The sequence below is a fragment of the Notamacropus eugenii genome, chromosome 2 (assembly GCF_028372415.1).
Source record: "Notamacropus eugenii isolate mMacEug1 chromosome 2, mMacEug1.pri_v2, whole genome shotgun sequence".
Classification (NCBI taxonomy): domain Eukaryota; kingdom Metazoa; phylum Chordata; class Mammalia; order Diprotodontia; family Macropodidae; genus Notamacropus; species Notamacropus eugenii.
Window position 1 is genome coordinate 520,280,434 of NC_092873.1, and position 22,371 is coordinate 520,302,804.

The window sequence follows — 22,371 nt, forward strand, 5'->3', positions numbered from 1 at the left end:
CCCTATAGTTTTTGTCATATAATGATTTCTTATTATTTTTTATTCCAGAACTTTGGATTTATCAAACAGTAGAATACTATAGTCATTGATTATAGAATATACCTATTTTAATGATCTATCACACTGTTTCTTAGCAAATACCTCATGGTTTGATGATGTCTACTTATACTATAGTTTTAGATCTGGTGTGGTTAGTCTACTTTCCTTTTTACTTTTTCCCATTAATTCCCTTGATACTCTTGAACTTTTGTTCTTCCACATGAATTTGGTTATTGTGTTTTCTACTTTCACAATATAAGTTTTTGGTGGTTTGGTTGGTATGGCTTTGAATAAGTAAATTCATTTAGACAGACTTTTCATTTTTATTATATTAGGTGTGATTCCTTCTTTTAGCTGAATCTTATGAGAAAAATCCCCATGTAACTATAAGTAGTACTGGAGTGATTATGTTTTATGATCTGTAGCAAGGTTTTTAATAATAATTACAAGGTAGTACATCAGTTGTTCGATTTATATTTCACACTGTGAAAGTTAAAGTAAATAATGAATATTAAAATGAGTGGTTTAGAGATGAAACAATCAGCAATATTTATTGGGCTACTTCTCCATGCTGGGCACTGGGCTGAATGCTGTAGGTCCAAAGACATAAAGAAACAGTCCCTAGTCACATGGAGTTTACAATCTATAAGGATCTCTGAGGATTATCCTCATCAACCTGTGGAAACCTCCTACAACTCATTTAAACTCTCTGAAACCTCCCCACTGTTTGAGGTAGGGGAAGAAAAGCATTGGCTCTCTATTTATAGCATCACAACATTTTAGATTTAGAGCTGGAGAGCACCTTAGAGATCTTCCTCTTCATTTGAGAGTAAAAACTGAGGCTCAGGTGACTTGCCCAAGATCTCAATACTAATAGGCAGCAGGGCTGGGATTTGAACCCAGGTGCTTGGACTGCAAATCCAGCAAGGACTTTTTGTGCTTTTCTTTGGATGATATTAATGCCTCTTTTTATTCTCTTAGCAGGAAGGTTCAGGTTGGGCTACAACTACTCTCCCCCTCCCCCACCTTAGTCTCTCTATCCTCTTCTTCTCTCCTTGACTCCTGTCCCTTTCTCCACTCAGACTCCAAAGGGCAGGGTTGGGTCCTTGGAAGATGAAAATAGTTTCAGGTCTTTCTTTGTGTCATGTACTACTACTACTACTACTACTACTACTACTACTACTACTACTACTACTACTACTACTACTACTACTGGAAGATCACCCTGCAAGCCTTGCTTGGTCTACATCACTCTAGGAAGGGCACAGATTTTGTAGGAGACAGGAGAGCAAGTTAAGCCAATTCGGTAGTCCAGGCTCAGCTGGGTGTTTGCTGGAGCTTGGAATGTGAATTTCTGCAACAGGCTGGTGAAGAAAAGGAAGAGCTCAGTCCGAGCCAACTGTTCTCCCAGGCAGACCCTCTTTCCTGAAAGGCAAGGAGATGAGAAAGGAGTAAATCCAGTAATGCTTGCCACAGGCAGTAGGTCAGGATATAGATCCCAGCACTGGGTATAGGCCTTAAGGCCATTCATTGATTATCCACAAGTATCATGCTAATAAAAGTCAGAGATAGAATTTGAACCCAAGTTTTCTTTGCTCCATGCCTGGCATCATTTCTGTCAAGCTATCCTGCTGCCGGCCTCAGAGACTTTGTACAGTTGAAATACTTCATCTGTGAACAGAGGACCTGGGTTCAGATCCTACCTTGGATGTTTTCACCCAGATGGCATTGGAAACGTTTCTTAGCCTGAGTGGGCCAAGTGTCCTTACTTGTGAAATGACGGAGTGGGATGATGTAGTCTCCATGGCCCCTTCTAGCTCTGGATGTAAGATTCTGCTTCTGTGCAGCCTTAACAAAAACAGGGCCCTTCTCTGAATTTAAGCTACATGGGTTCAGTGGAGAAAGTAGGACCTGGAGTCAGGAAACCCTCAGTTCATGTCCTACTCCTGATACTTAGAAGCTGAGTGACCCTGGTCAAGTCACCTAACTGCTCTCAATCTAAGTTTTCCCCCGTAAAATGGGGATAATCATAGCACTTACCTCATAGGGTAAAGATATAAAGGTATGACAATTTTAAAGGACTATATTACTACTACTGCTACTACTCCTACCAGTACTGCAATTAATGTTATTACCTGTCAAATGCACACAATATTATCAGGTGCCTCACTGGGGTGTTGTGAAGGCTGAATGGGACAATGTATATTAGGCCTTTATTAGACTTACAGTATTCATCTGCTTTCATCTGCATTGCGGAAAGAAAAACCAAACTAACTTTGATCCTGGCTTCAGAAACCCAACATGGGTCCTTCCTCTGGCACTCAGTAGCTGTGTTACTCTGGGCAAGTCACAAGACTTAGGGAAACAGAACAAGTGTCCACCTGACTCTGGCAATTCCTACCATGGAGGACAGACTGTGATAGGCAGTGGGTCTGTTATTTCAGAACCAGCTTAACTTGCTGCTGTAGACTCTCCTGAAGGAGGAGGCTTTGGAGGAAGGAGAGAGAAGTGAACAGATCCCATTGGCTATGTAATCAGGCTTGAGCACCTGTTCACCTTTTCCAAAGGTGTGAAGGAGCTGTCTTCACTCCTTTCTCCAGGGGGCCATTCTCAGGAAGCTCACATTATTTGTGATGGGAGAAGGGGCCAGTCTGGCCTTCAAGAGACTAAGTCTGTCTGTCAACCCCCTCAATGCCATGACAAGAGATGGTAAAGCCAGCTGTGCAGTTTCATGGAAAGAACCAATGGGTTAACTGAATGATTATATTTGATCCTAGAGGTAATAGAGAGCCCTCAGAGCTCACTGAGTGGGAGTGAGGGCAGGGGAAAAGATGGTCAGACCTACGCTTTAGGAAAATCAGTGTGGTAACTGGGTGCTGGAAGGATTGGTTTGGAGAGTGACTTGAAACACGGATAGGAGCCTCTTGCAATCAGCCAGGTGACAGATGATGAGAAAAAGAAGAGAAGATCTGCCAGAGGGATGATAAGACTTGGGGAACTCTAAAGCACTAGGTAAATCACCTATGTATTATTTAAATAAAATCTAATGGCATTTTAATATTTCCAAAGAATTGAACTCTATTACAATATAAAATTTTATGTATTATTAATAAATTATATTTATGAAATTTAAATTTAAAATTATTTTAAGATTTTAAAATAATTTTAAAATAAATTTTTTAAATGCAAGTTTGATAGTGAAGGAAATGAACAGAATTTGATGCCTCAGGAATCATCTACAATCCCTCCCATCTCCATTCCTTTCCAAGACTGCTTCCCCAGAGAAGTCAGCATCTTCTCCTTCCTGCCCTTTCGACCCCCAGCTTCCTTTCAGGCTCAGCTCAGAGCCTGCCTCCAGTTGCATGGGCTTTCTCCCTCCTGAAATCCCTTGTATTTACTTAGGATCAGAATATTGAGAATTGGAGGGTGTAGGGGACCTTACAGGACACCTACCTCACCCTCTTACTTATTAGAGATGACAAAACAGGCCCAGAGAGGGTCTGAGTCACTGCAAGTCACATGACTAGGAAGACACACAATTAAAACTCTCATCCTCTGGCTCTGAATTCCTGGGATTCTTCTGTCATAGATTCAGAGCCAGAAGGAAATTTATTAGTTATCTAGACCAATCCCTTCATTAGAGATCAGGAATCTGAGGCCCAGGAGTTTTAAGTGAGGCTTCCCTAAGACATCTGGGGGGAAGGAGCAGAGCTTGTAGGTGGTGGCTAGGCTTGGGGGAATTCTGGGGTCCATCAGGCAAAATCAGAGCTGAGGATGAATCTTTCCCCACTTCAACCACAGAGCTGTTCTCCAAAGAATGCGAACTAGGCCTCACTGTCTTGTTAGATACCTCAGGGTCAGGCATCTATCCAGTGGTTTGGAGAGTTATTGATTGGTTTTATTTTCAAATCGTTGCAGGTGCTATTTGTATACTAAAATACAAGTACACTAGCGATTTTCTGAGTCCATCACACATTGTGGATGGACTGCCAGGACCTGGGGCTGATTTCATTTGAGATACTTCAAAACTGTGACTGTGGGCAGATCACAGCCTCCCTGATGTTTAGTTTCTTCATTTGTAAAATGGACAGCTGTAGTACCTACCTTATGACGTGACTGTAAAATTTCAAAGGGTTGTTATCTGTCTTGTAGATTTTTAAAAAGTTATCTGAAGGTCTGTTATTTTTAATTTGTTTTCCCAAACAATGAACATTGCTAGTATATGCACCATCACATGGTGGTGGGTTTCAGGAGGTATAGTCTATAAAGATTCTTAATGTTAAAAAGGTTTGTGCACTTTGACCTAGAGCTCCCTTCCAACTGTGTGGCTTACCTATTGAGAAGGGGAGAAAGGATTCTCTCTTCTTAAATTGTCCATTCTCCAGAAAATGCTCTGGGTTGAAAGTTTCTGGGGTAGCCCACTCCTTGGGATCCCTGTGCAAGGTAGTCAAGTTGGTTGACAGTACAGTACCCTGGAAATGAGAAAACAATTGAGTCAGTCCATGAAACCTTGAGGTAGAAGAAACCTGGCTCACCCTCATTTTGCAGAAGAGGGAATTGAGTCCTGGAGTTTGGGGTACTGGGGTGCCAAAGAACCAGCCAAGGTCACAGAGCTTTTTAGTAGCCAAGACTTTGGTTGAACTCAAGACTTCTTAGAGCAGAGGCTCCCAACCTATTTGGGGTCACAGACCCCTCTGGAAGGCTGGCAAAGAGCAGAGTCTCCCAACCTATTTGGGGTCACAGACCCCTCTGGAAGGCTGGCAAAGCCTTTAGATCCCTTCTCAGACTCACATTTTGAAATGATTCAAATGAAATATTTGATTGCAAAAGAAACCAATTATATGGAAATGCAACCATCACAATCTAATCAAAACAAATAAAAGATAGAATTCATGGAGCACAAGGTAAGAGTGCTGGTCCTAGAGCATAGCAAATTTCAGACTAGAAGGGGTTGTAGAGGTCTTCTGGTCCACTTCTCTCATTTTACAGAGGTCTAAACTGAGACATGAAAAAGTAGATTCAGTGTAGGTCCTCCAGGTAGTGTGAGAAGGACCAGATGAGCCCAAACTGCCTCATTCTAAACTTCCACTTTAGGGCAAGGTTGATCCCCAACATCACTAGGCGATTTTTCTTCCACTTAGTGTCTGCCCAATCTGGGACACATCCTACCTAATGCCTTCTTATGAATTGGGTTGTAAATGAATAAACTTGTGAGACAGCAGTGTGTCCTATATTTGCAAATTAGTAAATTCTTTCAGAAGTCCTGTAAGAAATGATGGTAAGATCTATGGTGGTTTGATCTGGTTGTCAGATACTGTGAAAAACCAATAGGACTGGATATAAAGGCGGCCAATCAAAATCTTTATACAGGCTGGTTAAAATAAAGGATCATAGATTGAGGGTTAGAAACCTTCTCATTTTTACAGATGAAGAAACTGAGGTTGACAGGAGGAATGACTTGTCCAGGGTTACCCAGGAAGCCTCTGAGACTGAATTTGAACCCAGTTTTCCCTGTCTCCAGTTCCAGCTTTCTATCTACTGTGCTTTGTTGGGTTGGAACCTCCAGCTTCCTGGGTCTAACTATACAGACACACCTGTATAGGTCTAAACAGATAACCTGGTTTAGAATTAGCTTCCCCATAGGAGGAGTTCAGAGGGTGAGGCAATGATGGGGGCAGAGAAGAGGGCAGTGAAGTAGGTGTGCCCAGGCCTTTTTGTTTCCTGTTTGCATGAGTGAGCAGGCATGGCCCTGTCTCTCAGCCTGGAGATACTGAAGAAAACAAGGTCATCCAATGTCATCTTGGGAGTAATCTCTGCTTCCTAGGATTCAGGAAATCATGATAGTAGACCTGGGAGAGCCTTAGAGGTTATTGCTATTATTTTACATCACAATGGACTTAAGTAACTCACTCAGGGTCCTGAAGTTCAACATTTGAACCCCGGTCTTCCATATTCCCACTTCAATATTCTCTTCACTCTTCCAATTTGTCCCTCTGCCTCCTTACTTAAGCTGTCTTCCATTATACTTAAGTCCAATTCAGTCCAAAGGCCGATTCAGTCCACTTCCCAAAAGTGTTCCTTTTCTTCTTATCTCTGTGGACTTTCTAAGTGCCATCCATCCATCCTTCACAGCCCAACATGCTCACTTCTTTTGTGATAATTCCTTCATCCTATCAGGAGCTCTCCCTCATCCTCACTTATCCATCACCTGTACCTGATACTCACTTACTAGTTGTGTGTCCCTGGGTAACTGACTTCCTTTCTGCCTGCCTCAATTTTCTTATCTGTTAAATGAGTGTAATAACTGCCCCTCCCACCCAGGGTTGTGGTGAGGGACAAGTGAGATGTTTCCAAAGTTTTTGTAAACCTTAAAACAAAGCATAAGTGGCAGCTATTTCTCTGCTCATTATTGTGCTCTGTATTGCTCATGGGGTCTTATACATAGTGATCAATTCAGTAGATGAAAAAGAAATGAAACTTAGGTCAGAAAACCTAAGTCTGTAGCTCAGAAGCACTTAACACAATGCTTAACACATAGTAGGTGCTTAAGAAATGTTTATCACACTGAACTGTTATATTTCTACAAGGGAAATTCTTTGTCAAGCTCTCTTTTTTCAAATGAAGAAAGAGTCGCAGGTAGGTATCACACATAGGGATGTGGCACATAGGGAACCTAAGTGAACCTAAACAATTTAAACACAGGTATAAAATTGGACTTTAAACCCAGTCCCTCTGCCTCCAAGATCAATCTTTCTTTATTTCATCCAACTGTGAGAATCGGCGATTTTAAGATTTTAATCCAAAGCTTCTTCACCTTTTTGTTTTATCATGGAAGACTTTGGTGATCATATGGTGAAGGTCATACTCCCTTTCTCAGAATAATTCTTTTTGAAGTATAAAATAACATACATAGGTTTGGAAACACCACTCAATTCTATGGAGATAAAACATCAAATGCAGATTTAAAGAACCTTTGTTCTATAGTCAATGTTTCTTTTCTTTTCCCTTCTGCTACCCCACACCCCAGGGTAGATGGAAGCCATAGAGCCCATTCAGGTTCATTGGAGAGAAAGCAGTTTACCTTTGGCACATGGTATCCAGCCACTGTCGTGTCAACCCTGGCCACCCTGGGCACATTGAAAGGAACAATATTACCCATTCTCTGAACTTCATGAACAGCTGCATTAGTGTAAGGCATGTTCTCCTTATCAGCCATGGTGGGGTACCTCGACTGGCCAAGTACCCTGTCAATCTCAGCTTGTATTTTGCCTAGAATGAAAAGTAGAGTGTTTTAGGACCCAAATAATAGCTCACATATGTAGAGTGCTTTAAAGTTTGCAAAACATTTGCAAATATTATCTCATTTGATTGTCACAAAAATTCCAAGACAACACTGTTATGATTGCCATTTTATAGGTGAAACTCGGACAAACAAAATTTAATTGACTTATTCAGTCATACATCTAGGTGGATTTGAACTCAGGACTTTCTTTCCCCTATGATTATGTTTTCTCTGATCATAGGGGAGAACCACAGCCACAGTTGTGGTTAGATGAAAGTTTGGCTTGAAACTTTATCAAAGTTGCGAATTTTTATAGCTGAAAAAGTGGAGACTTGGCTGGTTAATGGTAAATAAGGATGTTTGTGTTGTTAGGCAGGCATCCAGGAATGTACCATGGAAGTACCATGGAAAGCATGCTGGAGTTACAGACAGAAGACCCATGGGCAAGTCACAAAATCTCATGGAGTCTTGTTTTCTCTATTTCTAGAATGATCAGGTCAGACTAGGCTGTCTCTAAAGTCTTTAAATTTATGTATTTTTAAATTTACATAGCTTTACATTTAGTGTCCAATGATCCGTGGCTCCAAGTGAATTAGATGTAGAGATCAGTTTTCGAAGAACCAGATGGTAGTTTTAGAAGAAGAGTAATTTGACTCCCTATGAGAGCTTATCCCTGACAAAGCATTTGTGATGAACCATGTTTACAGAAATTAAGTATTTCAAGTCAGCAAGCATTTATTAAGTACCTTCTATGTGTCAAAAACTGTTCAAAAGACCGAGAAGACAGAGAATGGCAAAAGACAATCCCAGCTCTAAAGGTGCTCATAATCTAATGATGGATAAAACATATAAGCAAGACACCTTCACGATAAATGGGGGATAATGACAGAAGGAAAGCACTAAGATTAAGGTAGATTGGGAAAGTCTTTTCACTGAAGATGGGCTTTCATCTGGGACTTGGAGGACACTAGGAAAGCCAGGAGGCAAAGATAAGAAGGGAATGCATTCCAGGAATATCAGGACAGCTAGAGAAAATGCACAGAGGTGAGATATGGAGAGTCTTGTTAGTGGGACAGCCAAGAGGCCAGTGGCACTGAATCCAGGAATACATTTAAGGTTTTAAAGTGTAAGATGACTGGGAATATCAGAGGCACCAGCTTATAAAGGACTTTGATTACCAAAGAACACATTTTCCATTTGATCAAAGAGGTGATAGTGTGATACTGGAGCTTATTGAGTCAGGGAAACTAATGATTGGTGATTGAATGAGGATGGATTGGAGTGGGGAGAGACTTGAGGCAGGCAGACCCACCACAGACTGTAGCAATAGTCCAGGTGTGAGGGACTGTGGGCCTGAACCAGAGTGGAAATAGTGTCAGAGGAAGGGAAACATTAAAGGGATGTTTCAGAGTAAAATAAGCAGACCTTGATAACATATTAAATCAGTGTGTGTGTGTATGTGTCTCTGTGTGTGTGTGTGTGTGTGTGTGTGTTTATAAGGTGTTAAGTATGACTGTTAGGTTATGAGACTGAGGGACTGGGAGGAGAGTGTTATATTCTATAACAATAGGAAAGGTAGGAGGAAAGGAGGGTTTAGGGGAAAAGAATGAGTTTTGCTTTGTACGTATCAAATTTAACATGTCTCTAGGACATGTGTTTTGAGATGTCCAATAGGCAGTTAAAGATGAGAGACTGGAGGTCAGCAGAGAAGTTAGGGCTGGATAAATGGAGGAGAATTATTAACTTAGAGGTGATAACTGAATTCATAGAAATGGATGAAATCTGAAAGTGAAATAATATAGACAGAAAAGAGAAGAAGGCCCAGGAGAGATCTCTTTGGCATCACCATATGTGTGACCTGGATGTAAGTGTGACCTGCACTAAGATCCAGCAAAGGAACCTGAGGAGTGGTCTGGCAGATCGGGGTGGGGGAGACTCAGTAAGAGTGCCAGGGAAATCTAGAGAGAAGAGGGGAGACAAGGTGCCTGACAATATGAATGTGGATGAAGAATGAGAAAAGACCATTCTATTTGCCAATTAAGGATCATTAGTTACTTTGGTTTCAATTGAATGATTTAAAACTGTTAAGACAGACTAGAGAATTAATTTCTTATGTTTGTCCTTCTTCCCAAAGAGGACCATGACATCAAGAGGATAATCTGATTTGCAGTTTACTTTGATTTGAGCGAGGGAGGGCTGTGCAGTGTCACCAACCTCACTTTCTTCTCCTCAGCCATCTGGATCCAGTGGCCTGATATTCATCAGGATAACTGGAAATGGTAATAGGAATTAGCTGAAAGGAAGTAGACACATCTCTTGTAGATGGCTTTCTCAAGGAGTTTAACCACAAAAGAAAGAACCAATCTGAGACAATCATTAGTGGGGATAGATCATGTTTGTTTTCTTTTTTTTCAGAATAGGAGAGACAGAGTATGTTTGCAGGCAGTAAGGAAGAAGCCAGTTGACAGTGGGTAATTGCAGTTAGAGGAGAGAGTGGGAAAGATAGAGATGACAGTCTACTAAAGAAAATGGGATGGAATGAGATCACATGTGCATCTAGCAGAGTTGTCCTTGGCAAGGGTATGAGTAACCTCTTCAGGTGAGATAGGATTGAAGGAGACAGTAGGGGTAGAAGCCATATGGGTGATGTCAGATGAGGAGGAGGAGAGAAGAGGAATCTTAAGGTGAAGGGACTCATCATTTGCAGTAAAATGAACTGATAGAAATTAAAGGGAGCAGAACCAGAAGAACGTTGTAGACAGTGAGAGTAATATTGTCCCATGAAAGGCAATGAATGACTTAGCTCTTCACAGTAATACAATGATCCAAGACAATCCCACAGGACTACTGATGAAATATAAAATCTGCCTTCAGAGAAAGAACTAATGTTGGCTGAATATAAACTGAACAATCATGCTTTTCACCTTCTTTATTTCTTTCATGTTTCATTCAAGTATTCTTGTACAAAATTGCTAATTTGGAATTGTTTTATAAATTGTACTTGCATAACCTATATATCATTGCATACCATCTCAGGAAGGAAGAGAGAGAATGAGGGGGGTAGAGATAGAATTTGAAATTCATACCTTAAAAAATATTAACAATTGTTCTAAGATGTTATTGGAGAAAAATAATATAAAATATTATGCATATGTTTATACTGATTTGGAGTAAAATGTGAGACCAGTTTCTCAGAAAATGTTGGGGAGAGAGAGTCCCTTCAGAAAGGATGCAATAATCTGGAAGAGCTACTGCAATGAATAGGAAAATTAATTAATTGTGGAAATGTAAAAACATTGCCCTACAGCAATAATTATGAGATTATGCACGATAAATTTGTACTGGAAGCATTCAACCTGGTTTCGTGATTTTCTTTACATTAATATAACAGCACATGAGTGAGAGAAAAAGCCAATGATGGTGAAAGGGAAACATGCCTGAGGCTTTCCAGGGGAAGACAGATGATACCATAATGGGGCAAGTCTAAATTGAACTGGTTCACCAAGGGGTCAAGATGGAAAAAGGAGGAGTGTGTGACTAGTGCAAGGGTGATGGTCTGGAAGGGAACTGAAGATCCCAGAGATTGGCAGGCAGGGAAGGCAGAGAGTGAGGTGGAATATAGATAGACTTAGATCAGATAAGGGAATTTCAGAATTTGTGAATTCATAAAGTGGTATATTTCTGGACAATGACCAAATCATTCATTTCTAATAGCTTATAACTATGATATTTATTAATATATAAATAATATGTAATATAATATATAGTAATAATATGACATATATGAGAGCAACTTATAACTTACAAAGAAATTAATGCTTATTGACAATGTGATTTTTAGCACCAATATGATTCTTAGCCCACTTCCTATCATTCTGCCATGGTCATTGTGGAAGCAGGAGTTGAGAGGAGCAGGGTGAGGGTCATTTTGCATCATTATTTGTGTTTAGAGTTGCTTTGGACTTCAAATTTAACTCCCAGTGTTCAGCCTTCTGGGATGAGCTGTTGGTTACTTAGCTAAACTGGGCTTCAGGATGTATGTCCCAACAGCTGGGACAATACTGTATGCTTTTTAATTCACTTCAATAAGCCTTTAATAGGAGCCTGTCATGTGCTAGGAACTGTGGTAAGCTCTGGGGATACCAACAAAAAGAAGAAAAAGAGAGTGGCTTCAAGAGTCTTGCCTTTCCATCATGGTAGATGCTGCTTGACCCATCTATTCCACTGGCATAGACTTTGAGAGCCAGGGGCACTTTGACACAATAGAGAGGCATGAGAGGAGGACTCTGTAGAGATCTTTCTTACCTCAAGCCCAAATTAGGCTTCCTGCCACTTCCACTCATTTCACTTCTACCCACAAGGGCCCAGTGGTATAAGTTGAATCCCTCTTTTGCCCAAGAGCACTTCAAATAGTTGAAGGCTGCCATTATGTCTTCCTGAAGTCCATGATATTTTTAAATGGAAGCTGAGGACCAGAGAACTGTCTTACTTCTGTTGATTTCCTCCTGTTTAGTCTGTCTGTGTCTTTTTTGTCCAAAGGTCTTCACATGTCATCTCTCCAATTAGACTATGAACTCCTTGAAAACAGGGACTCGGTTGTTATAGTTTCTATTTGGTCTTTTTTTTGTATTCCTACTACTTGGGGGTTGGGGTGTGGGCTAGCAATCTCCTCCCATCCTGATTTATGTCTTGTCACTGAACTCAGATGTTTCTGAAGGAGAAAGTGAGGCTGGTGACTTTGCACAGTCCTCCATCACTTAAATTCAAATCACCAGTAAATCACTTTCCTGATGCCATGTTCCCCTGTGAGAATGGGGGACAAATAACAATACTTAGCACTGTCTTTGGCACTTAGTAGGTACTTAATAAATATTCATTTATTGACTGAGATGCTTTGCTCACAGTCTCATGACTGCAGAGATGGGAAACCTGGACTATAAAGCAAACTTCTGACTCCTAATTAAGTTTTGTCACCCGCAGTTCCCTGCAAGGAGGGAAGCATTGCTTCATTTTGTGTCTTGTGTCTCCACTGCCTGGTATGTAGTAGTCACATAATAAGTACTTGATTTGAGTTCTATGATGCTAAATGTCTGCTAAGAATGCTGTTTTGGGGTATTATCTCACAAAGGTATAAGTAATGTTGCATTCTAGGTAGTACTTTAAGAGGAACTTGAATGTATCCATTCCAGGTATTTCTAAACTGAGAGCTGTGTATTTACCTAAGTAGTTTGCTAGGGATCTGCAAATCCATATTTGTTCCATGGATCCTTATTTTGATCTTTAGTTTAAGGAAGATATGAGACATGTCACAGTATACTAGACAAGGAAATGGAACTTTAGATCATGCTTTGACTTTCAGATTTCTTGAGGGAGAAGCAGATAGTGGTCCATGGAGATGGAGCCCTGGACTTGGAGTAAGGATGACCTGTATTTAAATCCCACCCCAGAAACTCCCTACCTGTGAGACTCTGAAGAAAATGCTTAATTTCTCTCAGCCTCAGTTTCCATATCTGCAAAATGAGGGGATTGGCTTTATTGCCTCTGAGGTACCTTCCAACTCTAAATCTAAAGACCTTAGGATCTTCAGTAGGTTGAATTAATAATATGTCCACTTAAGTATATCTCTTTTGAAATCAATGGAGATTTATCATATTTAATAGGATACAAATACATTTTAAATGTTACTTTTTGTTATTACATATATTTTTCAATAAAATAGTTATAGTGCAGTAAAATTATAATTAATAACTTTAAATTATTATGTGGTATTTATAAAACACTTGATGGCTTATAAGCACTCTATATTTGTCTGTTTGTTTGAATCCTCCTTACAACCCTATATGGTAATGGTTCTTATTATCTCCATTCTATAGATGAAGTTTCAGAGGCTGAGAGAAATTATGTGATTTGCTCAGGGTCACATGGTTAGGTTGTGCCTGAGGCATGATTTCAACTCACATCTTCCTGACTCCATATTCTATACTCTGCTGTCTTGAACAGCAACTACTCTCATATGTGGAGCTGAAAGAAATGTTGATGTTAAAAAGGTGTGGGCATGATGGTGGAAAATGGCAATCACTGCTTTCTTCCAGTGAGAATTGAATGATGATATATGTAAAATGTTTGGCAAACTTTCAAACTCTCTGTAAATGAGAACTCTTTTGGGCAAAGTACAGGAGTGAATAATCTGGAGCCATTACTGTACCTTGGATCTTTGGATTAAGAGCCATGTACAGGAGTGCCCACCTCAGAGTGGTTGAAGTTGTCTCTGTTCCAGCCAAGAAGAGGTCCAGGGTGCAGAAGACCAAGTTTTCTTCACTAAAACTAGGATGGATATCATCCTTAAATGAAAAAGGCAAGGATCAGTTAGTCAGTCCAAAAAGAATAATTATGGCTGTCTCTGATCATGAGGAGCTGCATCCTCAATGGGGTCTTGGGAAGGTCAAGATGGCAGATCCTAGGCTTCCCTTTAATATCCTAAAAATGACAGCTCTGATTTTTCCCCTTTGAAATATTGTTTATTCCAATGGCATGTAAAGACAATTTTAAGCATTCTTTGAAAATATAAAATGTTGACCTCCAAATTTTCTGTTTTCCTCCCACCCTTCCCCCTCCTTAAGATTGTAAGCAATTTGATACAGGTTATATATGTGAATTTAGATAAAACATATTTCTATATTATTCACATAGTAAATGAAGCAACGGAACAAAGGGAAGAAAATGATGAAATAATAATACTAAGGAAAGTGAAAATAGCATGCTGTGTTCAGATTTCATCACTTCTTTCTTTGGACGGGTGTCATTTTCCATTGTGAGCCTTTTTGGATGTGTCTTAAATCACTGTACTGCTGTGAACACTTAAATTCATCATAGTTGATCATCTCATAGCATTGCTGATACTGTGTTCAATATTATCCTGGTTCTTCTCACTTCACTTTGCATCAGTGCGTGTAAGTCTTTCCATGCTTTTCTGAAATCCACCTGTTTGTCATTTCTTATGGCAAAATAGAATTCCATTATATTTCTATGCCACAATTTGTTCATCCATTCCCCAAATGAGGCACAGCTCCTCAATTTCCAATTCTTTGCCACCAAAAAAAGAGTTACTGAAATATTTTCCTACATATTCATCCTTTTCTCTTTTAATGATCTCCTCAGGATGTAGACCAACTAGCAATATTCCTGGATAAATGGGTATGTACAGATTGATTAATTTTGGTCATAGTTTCAAACTGCTCTCCAGAATGGCTGGATCAGTTTTCAACTCCACCAACAATACATTAGTGTTCTAAATTTTCTCCATTCTCTCCAGCATTTATCATTGATGTTTTCTTTCATATTAGCTAATCTGATATGTGTGAGGTCATACCTCAGGGTTGTTTTAATTTTCATTTTTCTAATCAAGAGTTATTTAGAGAGGTTTTTCATGTGACTATAGATAGCTTTGCTTTCTTCATCTGGACTATTTGTTCATATCCCTTAACTATTCACCAATTGGAAAATGACTTGTATTCTTACTAATTTTTATCAGTTCTCATATATTTGAGCAGTGGGGCCTTTAGTAGAGACACTGCCTATAAAAATAATTTCCAAGCTTTCTACATCCATTTTACATCTTGTGATGCTCTTTATTTCTTGTTTGATCATAAATTCTTCCCTTCTCTATAGATCTTACAGGTAAATTATTTCTTGTTCTCCTAAATTTACTCCTGGTATCACCCTTTTGGTCTAAATCATGTATCCATTTTGACTGTATCGTGGTATATAGTGGAAGATGTTGGTCTATACCTAGTTTCTGTTTTCTACTTCTCCCAGCAGTTCTTTTCTAATAGTGAGTTCTCATCCCAGAAGCTGGTGTCTCTGGGTTTATCAAACACTAGGGTACTTAAAGAGAAATGGATCCATATATAAGGATCCCTCGAGGCTACATATTGATTGACATTTCCTATGTTCTATTGTATTTTTTACTTAGCTAAATGTTTAATTTACATTTTAATGTGATTCTACAGTACTGAAGAGTAACATTGGCTGCAATGCTGCCCAGATATTTGACTATTGCACGCATTCCCACAGATGGTTGTGTCTTGATTTATTTTATAAAATTGATAATTCACCTTATTTTTATGGTGTTGTGATTACACACAGTAACTCTGGACATGATAAGGGTTTGAAATAATATCTTAATATTATAGATATAAAAAAGTGAAGTACAGTGAGATGATTTCATAGGGATGAAATGCCAAGACTTAATCTCAGTCAGAGTGGGTTCCAACGAAAAGGACATTGGACTTGAAGACAGGAAGAGCTTGGTTCATATTCACGCTCAGATTGCTAATAGCTGTGTAACTGGAGCAAGTCAATTTTCCTCTAGATGCCTCAGTTTCCATGCATATAAAATCAGGTGGTTGATCTCAGTGAGTCCAGTTGTAAATAAAAGTAGTGACCTCTCCTCTAGCAAGTTCCATTACTTATACTCTTTAACTCCCAAGGTGGTCCTTTAGGGAAGATATTTCCATTCTAAGGGAGATGCAGATTTGGAACATTGTAACACTCTTATCCCCCAACTCTGCATTTCTTTTTTGCTTTTAAACACACAATGCCCATTCTCTGTATTAACTATTACCTTGGACAGCTCCTTCAAGTAAGCATCAATGAAGTCCCGATTCTCCTCTGGGTTTAGATCTTCCTTATGTTGCTTGATCTCATATTTTACAAAAGATGCTAGCTTCTTCCATTCATTAAAGAATTTCTGGTGAGCTCCTGGTAGGAATTTCATTATCCAAGGAAATATATTGAAGACCTTAATAATATAAAAGTAGACGGGGAGGAAGCATGAATGTTAATTCCTCTTAGGCTACCCTATCTCTTCATTTTCCTCAGCCTAAGTCCAGTCAGTGACCCTGACCTTTTCTTGTGTCATGGAATTTACCCTTATTCCATATCTAACCACTCCAGAAATCTACTCTCCTCGTAACCAGTCCTATACTTCCTTATGGTTGCTCTCCTAATACTCAGGCTGGCTTCCCACCATCTTTGTCTCATACATTGGCCCCTTGATCATGTCCTGATGCAGTAAATAACCTTTTCAAGATGTTCCTGATGTAGTCAGCCTCACAACCTGCAAAGGAAGGAGTGATTCTTTCTAGGGAAATTAATAATACTTGGGTCTTTAAATAAGGGTCCTATTAGCCCTACAGAATTCCCTTCTCTTGAGTTTCCATTTTGTTCCTCTTTGTGAAATGAGAGTTTATATTATTATTTACCCTTTCCCCTCATTTTCTTCCATAGCCAGACTGCTGAGCAGTTAAGTGAAATCATGAGCCAGATGGAGCACTGGCAAGACTCAGGAAGTCCTGAGCTGGATTTCTACCTCGGGCACTTATAAGCTGTGGAACGTCATGAATTTCTCTCAATGGTTTTCCTTATCTGTAAAATGGGTATAACAATAGCAACTATCACAAAGGGTCATTATGACAATCTGAAGAAATAAGTTAATCAGAAAGTATTTAATAATAAATTACTATGTGCCAGGAACTGTGATGAATATAAGGCACATAAAGAAAGGGGAAAAAATGGCAGTTCCTATTATCAAGTTTCTCATATGGTAATGGAAGAGAGAACAGTACATGTAAGATATATATAGAGTGACTGAAAGTTAATCTGAGAGGGGAGGGGGCTAGCAGGTGGAAGGAGTGGGAAAGACATCCTGCAGTAGAAGGTAAAATTTGAGCTTATTTTTGCAGGAAGTCAAGAGGTGAAGTTAGGAAGGGAGAGCATGTGTGGAATGGTGGACAGCCAATGCAAAGGCACTGAGGTGGGAGCTAATAAAAGCAAAATTGTTTGTAAACACTTGAATCTATGTCTCTCTGATTGTTTCTTTTTTCATTCAGTTTCTCTTGCCCTTTGATCAAGTCTCTTGTCTCTGAACCTCTCTCCATTCCTCCCATCCTACTTCCCATCATCTTCTCTCTCTCTGTCTCTGTCTCTGTCTCTCTAACTCTCTGTCTCTCTCTTCAGAGATGAGGATGAAATTCTAGTTTTCCCTCAAACACTGATTAATAGACAGTTTCTCCATGAAGCCTTTCCTGTTCCTCTTGGTTTCTAATACAGCTAATGCCAAAACTTCTGTTTTAATTTTAATTATGTATTTGCATATACACTTTTGAGGCTATGTTATATCCTCCTACAGAATATAACCCACCCAAGGTCAGGTGTTGTAATTTTTGTCATTGTGTCCTCATCTTCTGGCACAGTACTTGGCATACAATAGGTGCTTAATAAATGTTTTTAAAGTGATAATTTCAGTAAAAGTCTTGGAAAAACTTTCAAACTGTATGGAAATTTATTTCCCATTATTTGAAGGTCTCAGTGTTCTGGAAAACCATTGGGTTCCTCAAGCATGTTTTTTCATGTCACTATTTATAAAAATCTTATTTCAAGTGGCTGAGAAGAGATGGCAGAGTAAAAGCAGGGACTTGCTTGAGATCTCCACTAAACCCCCTCTAAATACCTGTTAAAAATGACTCTAAACAAATTTTAAAGACACAGAACTCACAACATAATGAATTGAAATAAATCTCCAACTCAAGACAGCCTGGAACGTCAATAGGATGCATCTATCACACAGAGTGAGTGCAGTCTGACATGGGTTGCTCTAACACAGACAGGGTTGGAGCAGGCCTCAGGGGACTGAATCCCTGACAGCTGTGCCAATTTCCAGACTTCTTAACCCAGAGTCACAAAAAACAGTGTAGATCATCAGTCAGAAAACTCTGTTAGACTTGATCTGACTGTGGTCTGGTCCCAGCCCAAGGGCATAGGAGGAAGTGGTGGCAGCAGCAGCAGGAGTAACTGAAGCAGCAGTGGTGGTGGCAGTTGTGGCCACTTCCAGTGCTGTGGGCCCACAGGCAGTGAGGGATCAAGCAGCTGATACAAAGTCCCTGAAACCTGGGACAGTACACCCACACTCACCTCAGTCCCCACTGGAATTAGAGTCCTACCTTGACAAAGAGTTAGAAAGTCAAGTGCCTTGCTAGGAACATGAGCAAACAGTTTAAAAAAATCTCAGACTATAGAATCTTACTTTGGTGACAAAGAAGGTCAAAACATACAACTAGAAGAAGACAATAAAGTCAAAGCTCCTATACCAAAAGCCTCCATGAAGCACATGAATTGTACACAGGTCCTGGAGGAGCTCCAAAAGGTTTTGTAAAATCAAGTAAAAGAAGCAGAGAAGAAATTGGGAAGTTAAATCAGAGTGATGCAAGAAAATCATGACAAATAAGCCAACAGGTTGCTAAATGAGACCCCATAAAATACTGAAGAAAATAACACCTTAAAAAATAGATTAACCCAAATGCAAAAGAGGTCCAAAATGCTAATGAAGAGAACAGTGCCTTAAAAAACAGGTTCGGCAAAATGGAAAAGGAGGTCCAAAAGCTCATTGAAGAAAATAATTTCCTCAGAATTAGAATGTAACAAATGGAAACTAATGACTTCATGAGAAATCAAGAAAGTATAAAACACCATGCAAAGAATGAAAAATATAGATGATGTTATGAAATGTCTTACTGGAAAAAACCACTGACCTGGAAAGTAGATCCAGGACAGATAATTAAAAAGTTGTTGGACTACTTGATTGTCATGATCAAAAAAAAAAAAAAAAGCCTAAACATCGTCTTTCAAGAAATTATCAAGGAAAACTGCCCTGATATCCGTGAACCAGAGATTAAAATAGATTGCCTCTTGAAAGAGATCCCAAAAGGAAAACTCCTAGGAATATTGTAGCCAAATTCCAGAGTTCCCAGGTCAAGGAGAAAATATCACAAGCATCTAGAAAAATCAATTCAAGTATAGTGATAATACTAACAGGATACCACAAGATCTAGCAGCTTCTACCTGAAGGGAATCAAAGGGCTTGGAATATGATATTCCAAAGGTCAGAGGAAGTAAGATTGAAACTAAGAATCACCTACCCAGCAAAACTGCTCATAATACTTCAAGGGAAAAAATTTCAAGGAAATAGAGGACTTTCAAATGCTCTTGCTGAAAAGCACATAGTTGAATAGAAAATTTGTCTTTCTGATACAAGAATCAAGAGAAGCATGAAAAGAGATGAATTATGTTCTGCAGTGATGAAATCCCATAGTTTTAGGTAGAAAACAAGTGAGGATAATAAAATTATTAAGCCTTTAGATGGATTATGGAATTTCATGCTTTAGTTTTGAAAGGAATCTTCTTCAAGAAGGTAAGTAGGCTTGAAAAATGGATAGAATTTAGTTAGTGGTGGGGATGTACCCAAAGAAGGAAATAGAGTCAGGAAATGTTTGGGGACAAGAATGGGATTGTATACTAGGGAAGAGACAATGAGGAAACTGGATTGAATGCAATGAAAAATATGTAATGAGTAGTTTAGCGTAAGATAGTGGTAGGGAGGGAATTGTAGTCATTTGGCAAAAGGACCAAGCATGAAGTTTTATCCAAGTCCATCTCCCCACAATATTTAAAAAAAACACCAAACATTTTAAAAGAGGAGCAGAAGCAACAGAAAAGGAAAAGGAAATAACTCATCATGAAAGAAAAACTTTGCGTAAAAAGGCAACAAGAACTGAAAAGGATTAAAGAGCAAAATCAATTGATCAATCAATAAACATGTAGTAACTGTCTTCTAAGTGCCAGGCATTATGTAAAGTGGGGATACAAAAACAGATAAAAGACATTCTCTCTTCTCAAGGAGCTTACCTCCATAAGGGAGGAGACAATATGCAAAGAAATACAAAGCAAGCTATATAGAAGATAAATAGGAAATAATTAACAGGGGGAAGCACTCAGGGAAGGCTACTCATACAATGTACTCCAATATAAAAAATTATAGATAAAAAGAGTGTCCAGGGGTCATGAAAAATCTGTTCTCCTCAGGAGTTACATCCCCTATAAAGATGCCTGTGAACTCAGGGGAAAAAGCTAACCTCTAGTGGGACAGGCATGATTTCAATGTGCCTGGTCTTTAAAAGTTCTATGATGTCTTCTCAAGGGACAGAAAATGTACAGTCTAGAGGTTGGAGGTGAAAAAAAATATGAAAAAAAGAGTGTCAAGCTGATACCAGGATTGGGCTACCTGGTCAAAGTCACAGCAGGAGGCTTTCACTCCCCTGGTCCTGAAAGATAGCAGCAAGGCCCTATGCAGTGCTCCCCATTTCTCATGATCAGAAAAAAGTGTCTTCTAGACATCAAACGCTCAATTGATCAACAAGTTTCTCCTACTCTTTCACTCTCTAGCTTTCAGTGACGTGCTGGGGACACAGCATAGGGTTCAGAGATAGGAGAGAAGAATTGGGTAAATGCCATCACCTGTGAATACTTACCTCGGTAACAGACCTGAGCATTAATGAAACTGGTCTCTCTCCTGTTTCACTGAGGAGATGAGAAGAAAAGATGGGGATGGAACTTGGAGTCCCTAGTCCCTGGAGGCATAAGAGTTGATATATCTGGAAAGTGGGTGGTGAAAGCACTTGCTGTCTGATTTATTTCTTTGTTGTTTGTCTTGGATCCTGCCTGAAGTAAATATTCTTTGCTTTTAAAAATATCTTCTCTCTTTCCTCTCCTCTTTCGAGTCCCTTTTACTGCTTAGAGGAACTCACAACCTGACTCAGCTCCTGCCAACCTCTCACAGCCATGTTTCTTTTCATGTTTCTTTGGAGGAAGTACAGAGCCAGATTGGGGCTGATCCCACTCTGTCCAGGAAGAAATGGTCTGTTACCTGACTCTCCCATCTGGCTTCAAGCAACAGGACTTCATCCAAACTCTTTAACAGCTCTCGAAACTGAGAATCATGGTAGTCAAAGCGATGTCCAAAAGTTATGGAGCAGATGATGTTAGAAACAGCATTGTTGATCTGGAAGTGGGGGTCAAAGGGCTGTCCTGTTGACCAGATGAGAAAGGGAACAATCTACTCCTCATTTCACTCATGTTCTTTAAATGACCCAGCAGAGCTTTCTGCCTTTTCCTCCTAAATAATTAATTTTTTTTCTCTTTTCCCCACCCCTACCATACCTGCTAGCACACATCTGCTTTATTATTATTATCTATGAGCAGCCACTGCTTAGTTAGATGTGAAAAAAAAGGAGAGAACACACTTTTAATGTTCAGTCAAGACTTGGGATTTGTTTGGTATATTTTGTTTTAAAATAGGTTACTTGTGGCTTTGGACAAGTTATTTATGTGGCTTTGCCTTTATGTATTCATCAGTAAAATGAGAGGGTTTGGATAAGAAGACCTCTGAGGGCCCTTCTTGCCTCTGCCTATGATGTGATATATCATGTGCATAGGTTCACAAAGGTGTGCCTATGTAAAAGTATAGGCACACATGTGCATATGGGACCATAGATGTATGTGTCTGACTATATCACCTATGACTATACCTACCTCTGTGCTACTTGCATGCATGTGAGTAGTAAAGGTGAAATTACAGTTGGAGATACTAGAGTGAAAGAGAAAGGTATGAGAAGATGAATAAGGAAGGGAGCCAGTATAAGGCAGTGTGTGAAGTACTGGACCTGGGATCAGGAAGACCTGGACCACATCAGACATTTACTCAAATCCTACCTAAAACCTTCACTAGTTAGGGGAACTTAGTCCTAGTGCCTTCCCACCACTGAATATTTCCAGTTTCTCCTCTTTAGATTGTGCTTGTACATAGTTGGTTGTATGTTGTCTCCCCCTTAGCCTAGGACCTCCTTGAGACCAGGGGCTCTCTTTTCCCTGTCCTTATATCTCCAGTATTTAGCACAGTGTATGGAATACAGTAGACACTTGATTTATTTTTATTGACTGTGTAATTTTGAGTAAGTCACTTAGCTCCTCTACTTTTCAATTTTTTCATGTGCAGAATGTGAGGGATGTTTGTACTAATGGTTCATTCTTTCCCTCAATCAATGGTAATAAGGGAAAACAGCAGAGTAGAAGGAGAAGGGGAAGTAGATGAGGATGGGATGAGGAGAAGGAAAAATAGAAGCATAGAAACTGGAATAAGAGTAGAAGAAGGAATGTCT

General features: G+C 39.5%; 1 protein-coding gene across 1 annotated transcript in view; it reads right to left on the reverse strand.

The window, feature by feature from the left end:
- Positions 1 to 430: 430 nt before the first annotated feature.
- The window catches only part of LOC140530236 (cytochrome P450 2J2-like), a 34,974-nt gene continuing 13,033 nt past the window's right edge, over positions 431 to 22,371 (reverse strand). The window contains exons 4-9 of the mRNA XM_072649665.1: positions 21,081 to 21,241; positions 15,945 to 16,121; positions 13,527 to 13,662; positions 7,121 to 7,308; positions 4,373 to 4,511; positions 431 to 1,464 (exon numbers count right to left, since the gene is read on the reverse strand). Of these exons, the coding sequence (XP_072505766.1) occupies positions 1,283 to 1,464; positions 4,373 to 4,511; positions 7,121 to 7,308; positions 13,527 to 13,662; positions 15,945 to 16,121; positions 21,081 to 21,241 (983 nt within the window). The 3' untranslated portion in view covers positions 431 to 1,282. The remainder of the gene's footprint in view (positions 1,465 to 4,372; positions 4,512 to 7,120; positions 7,309 to 13,526; positions 13,663 to 15,944; positions 16,122 to 21,080; positions 21,242 to 22,371) is intronic.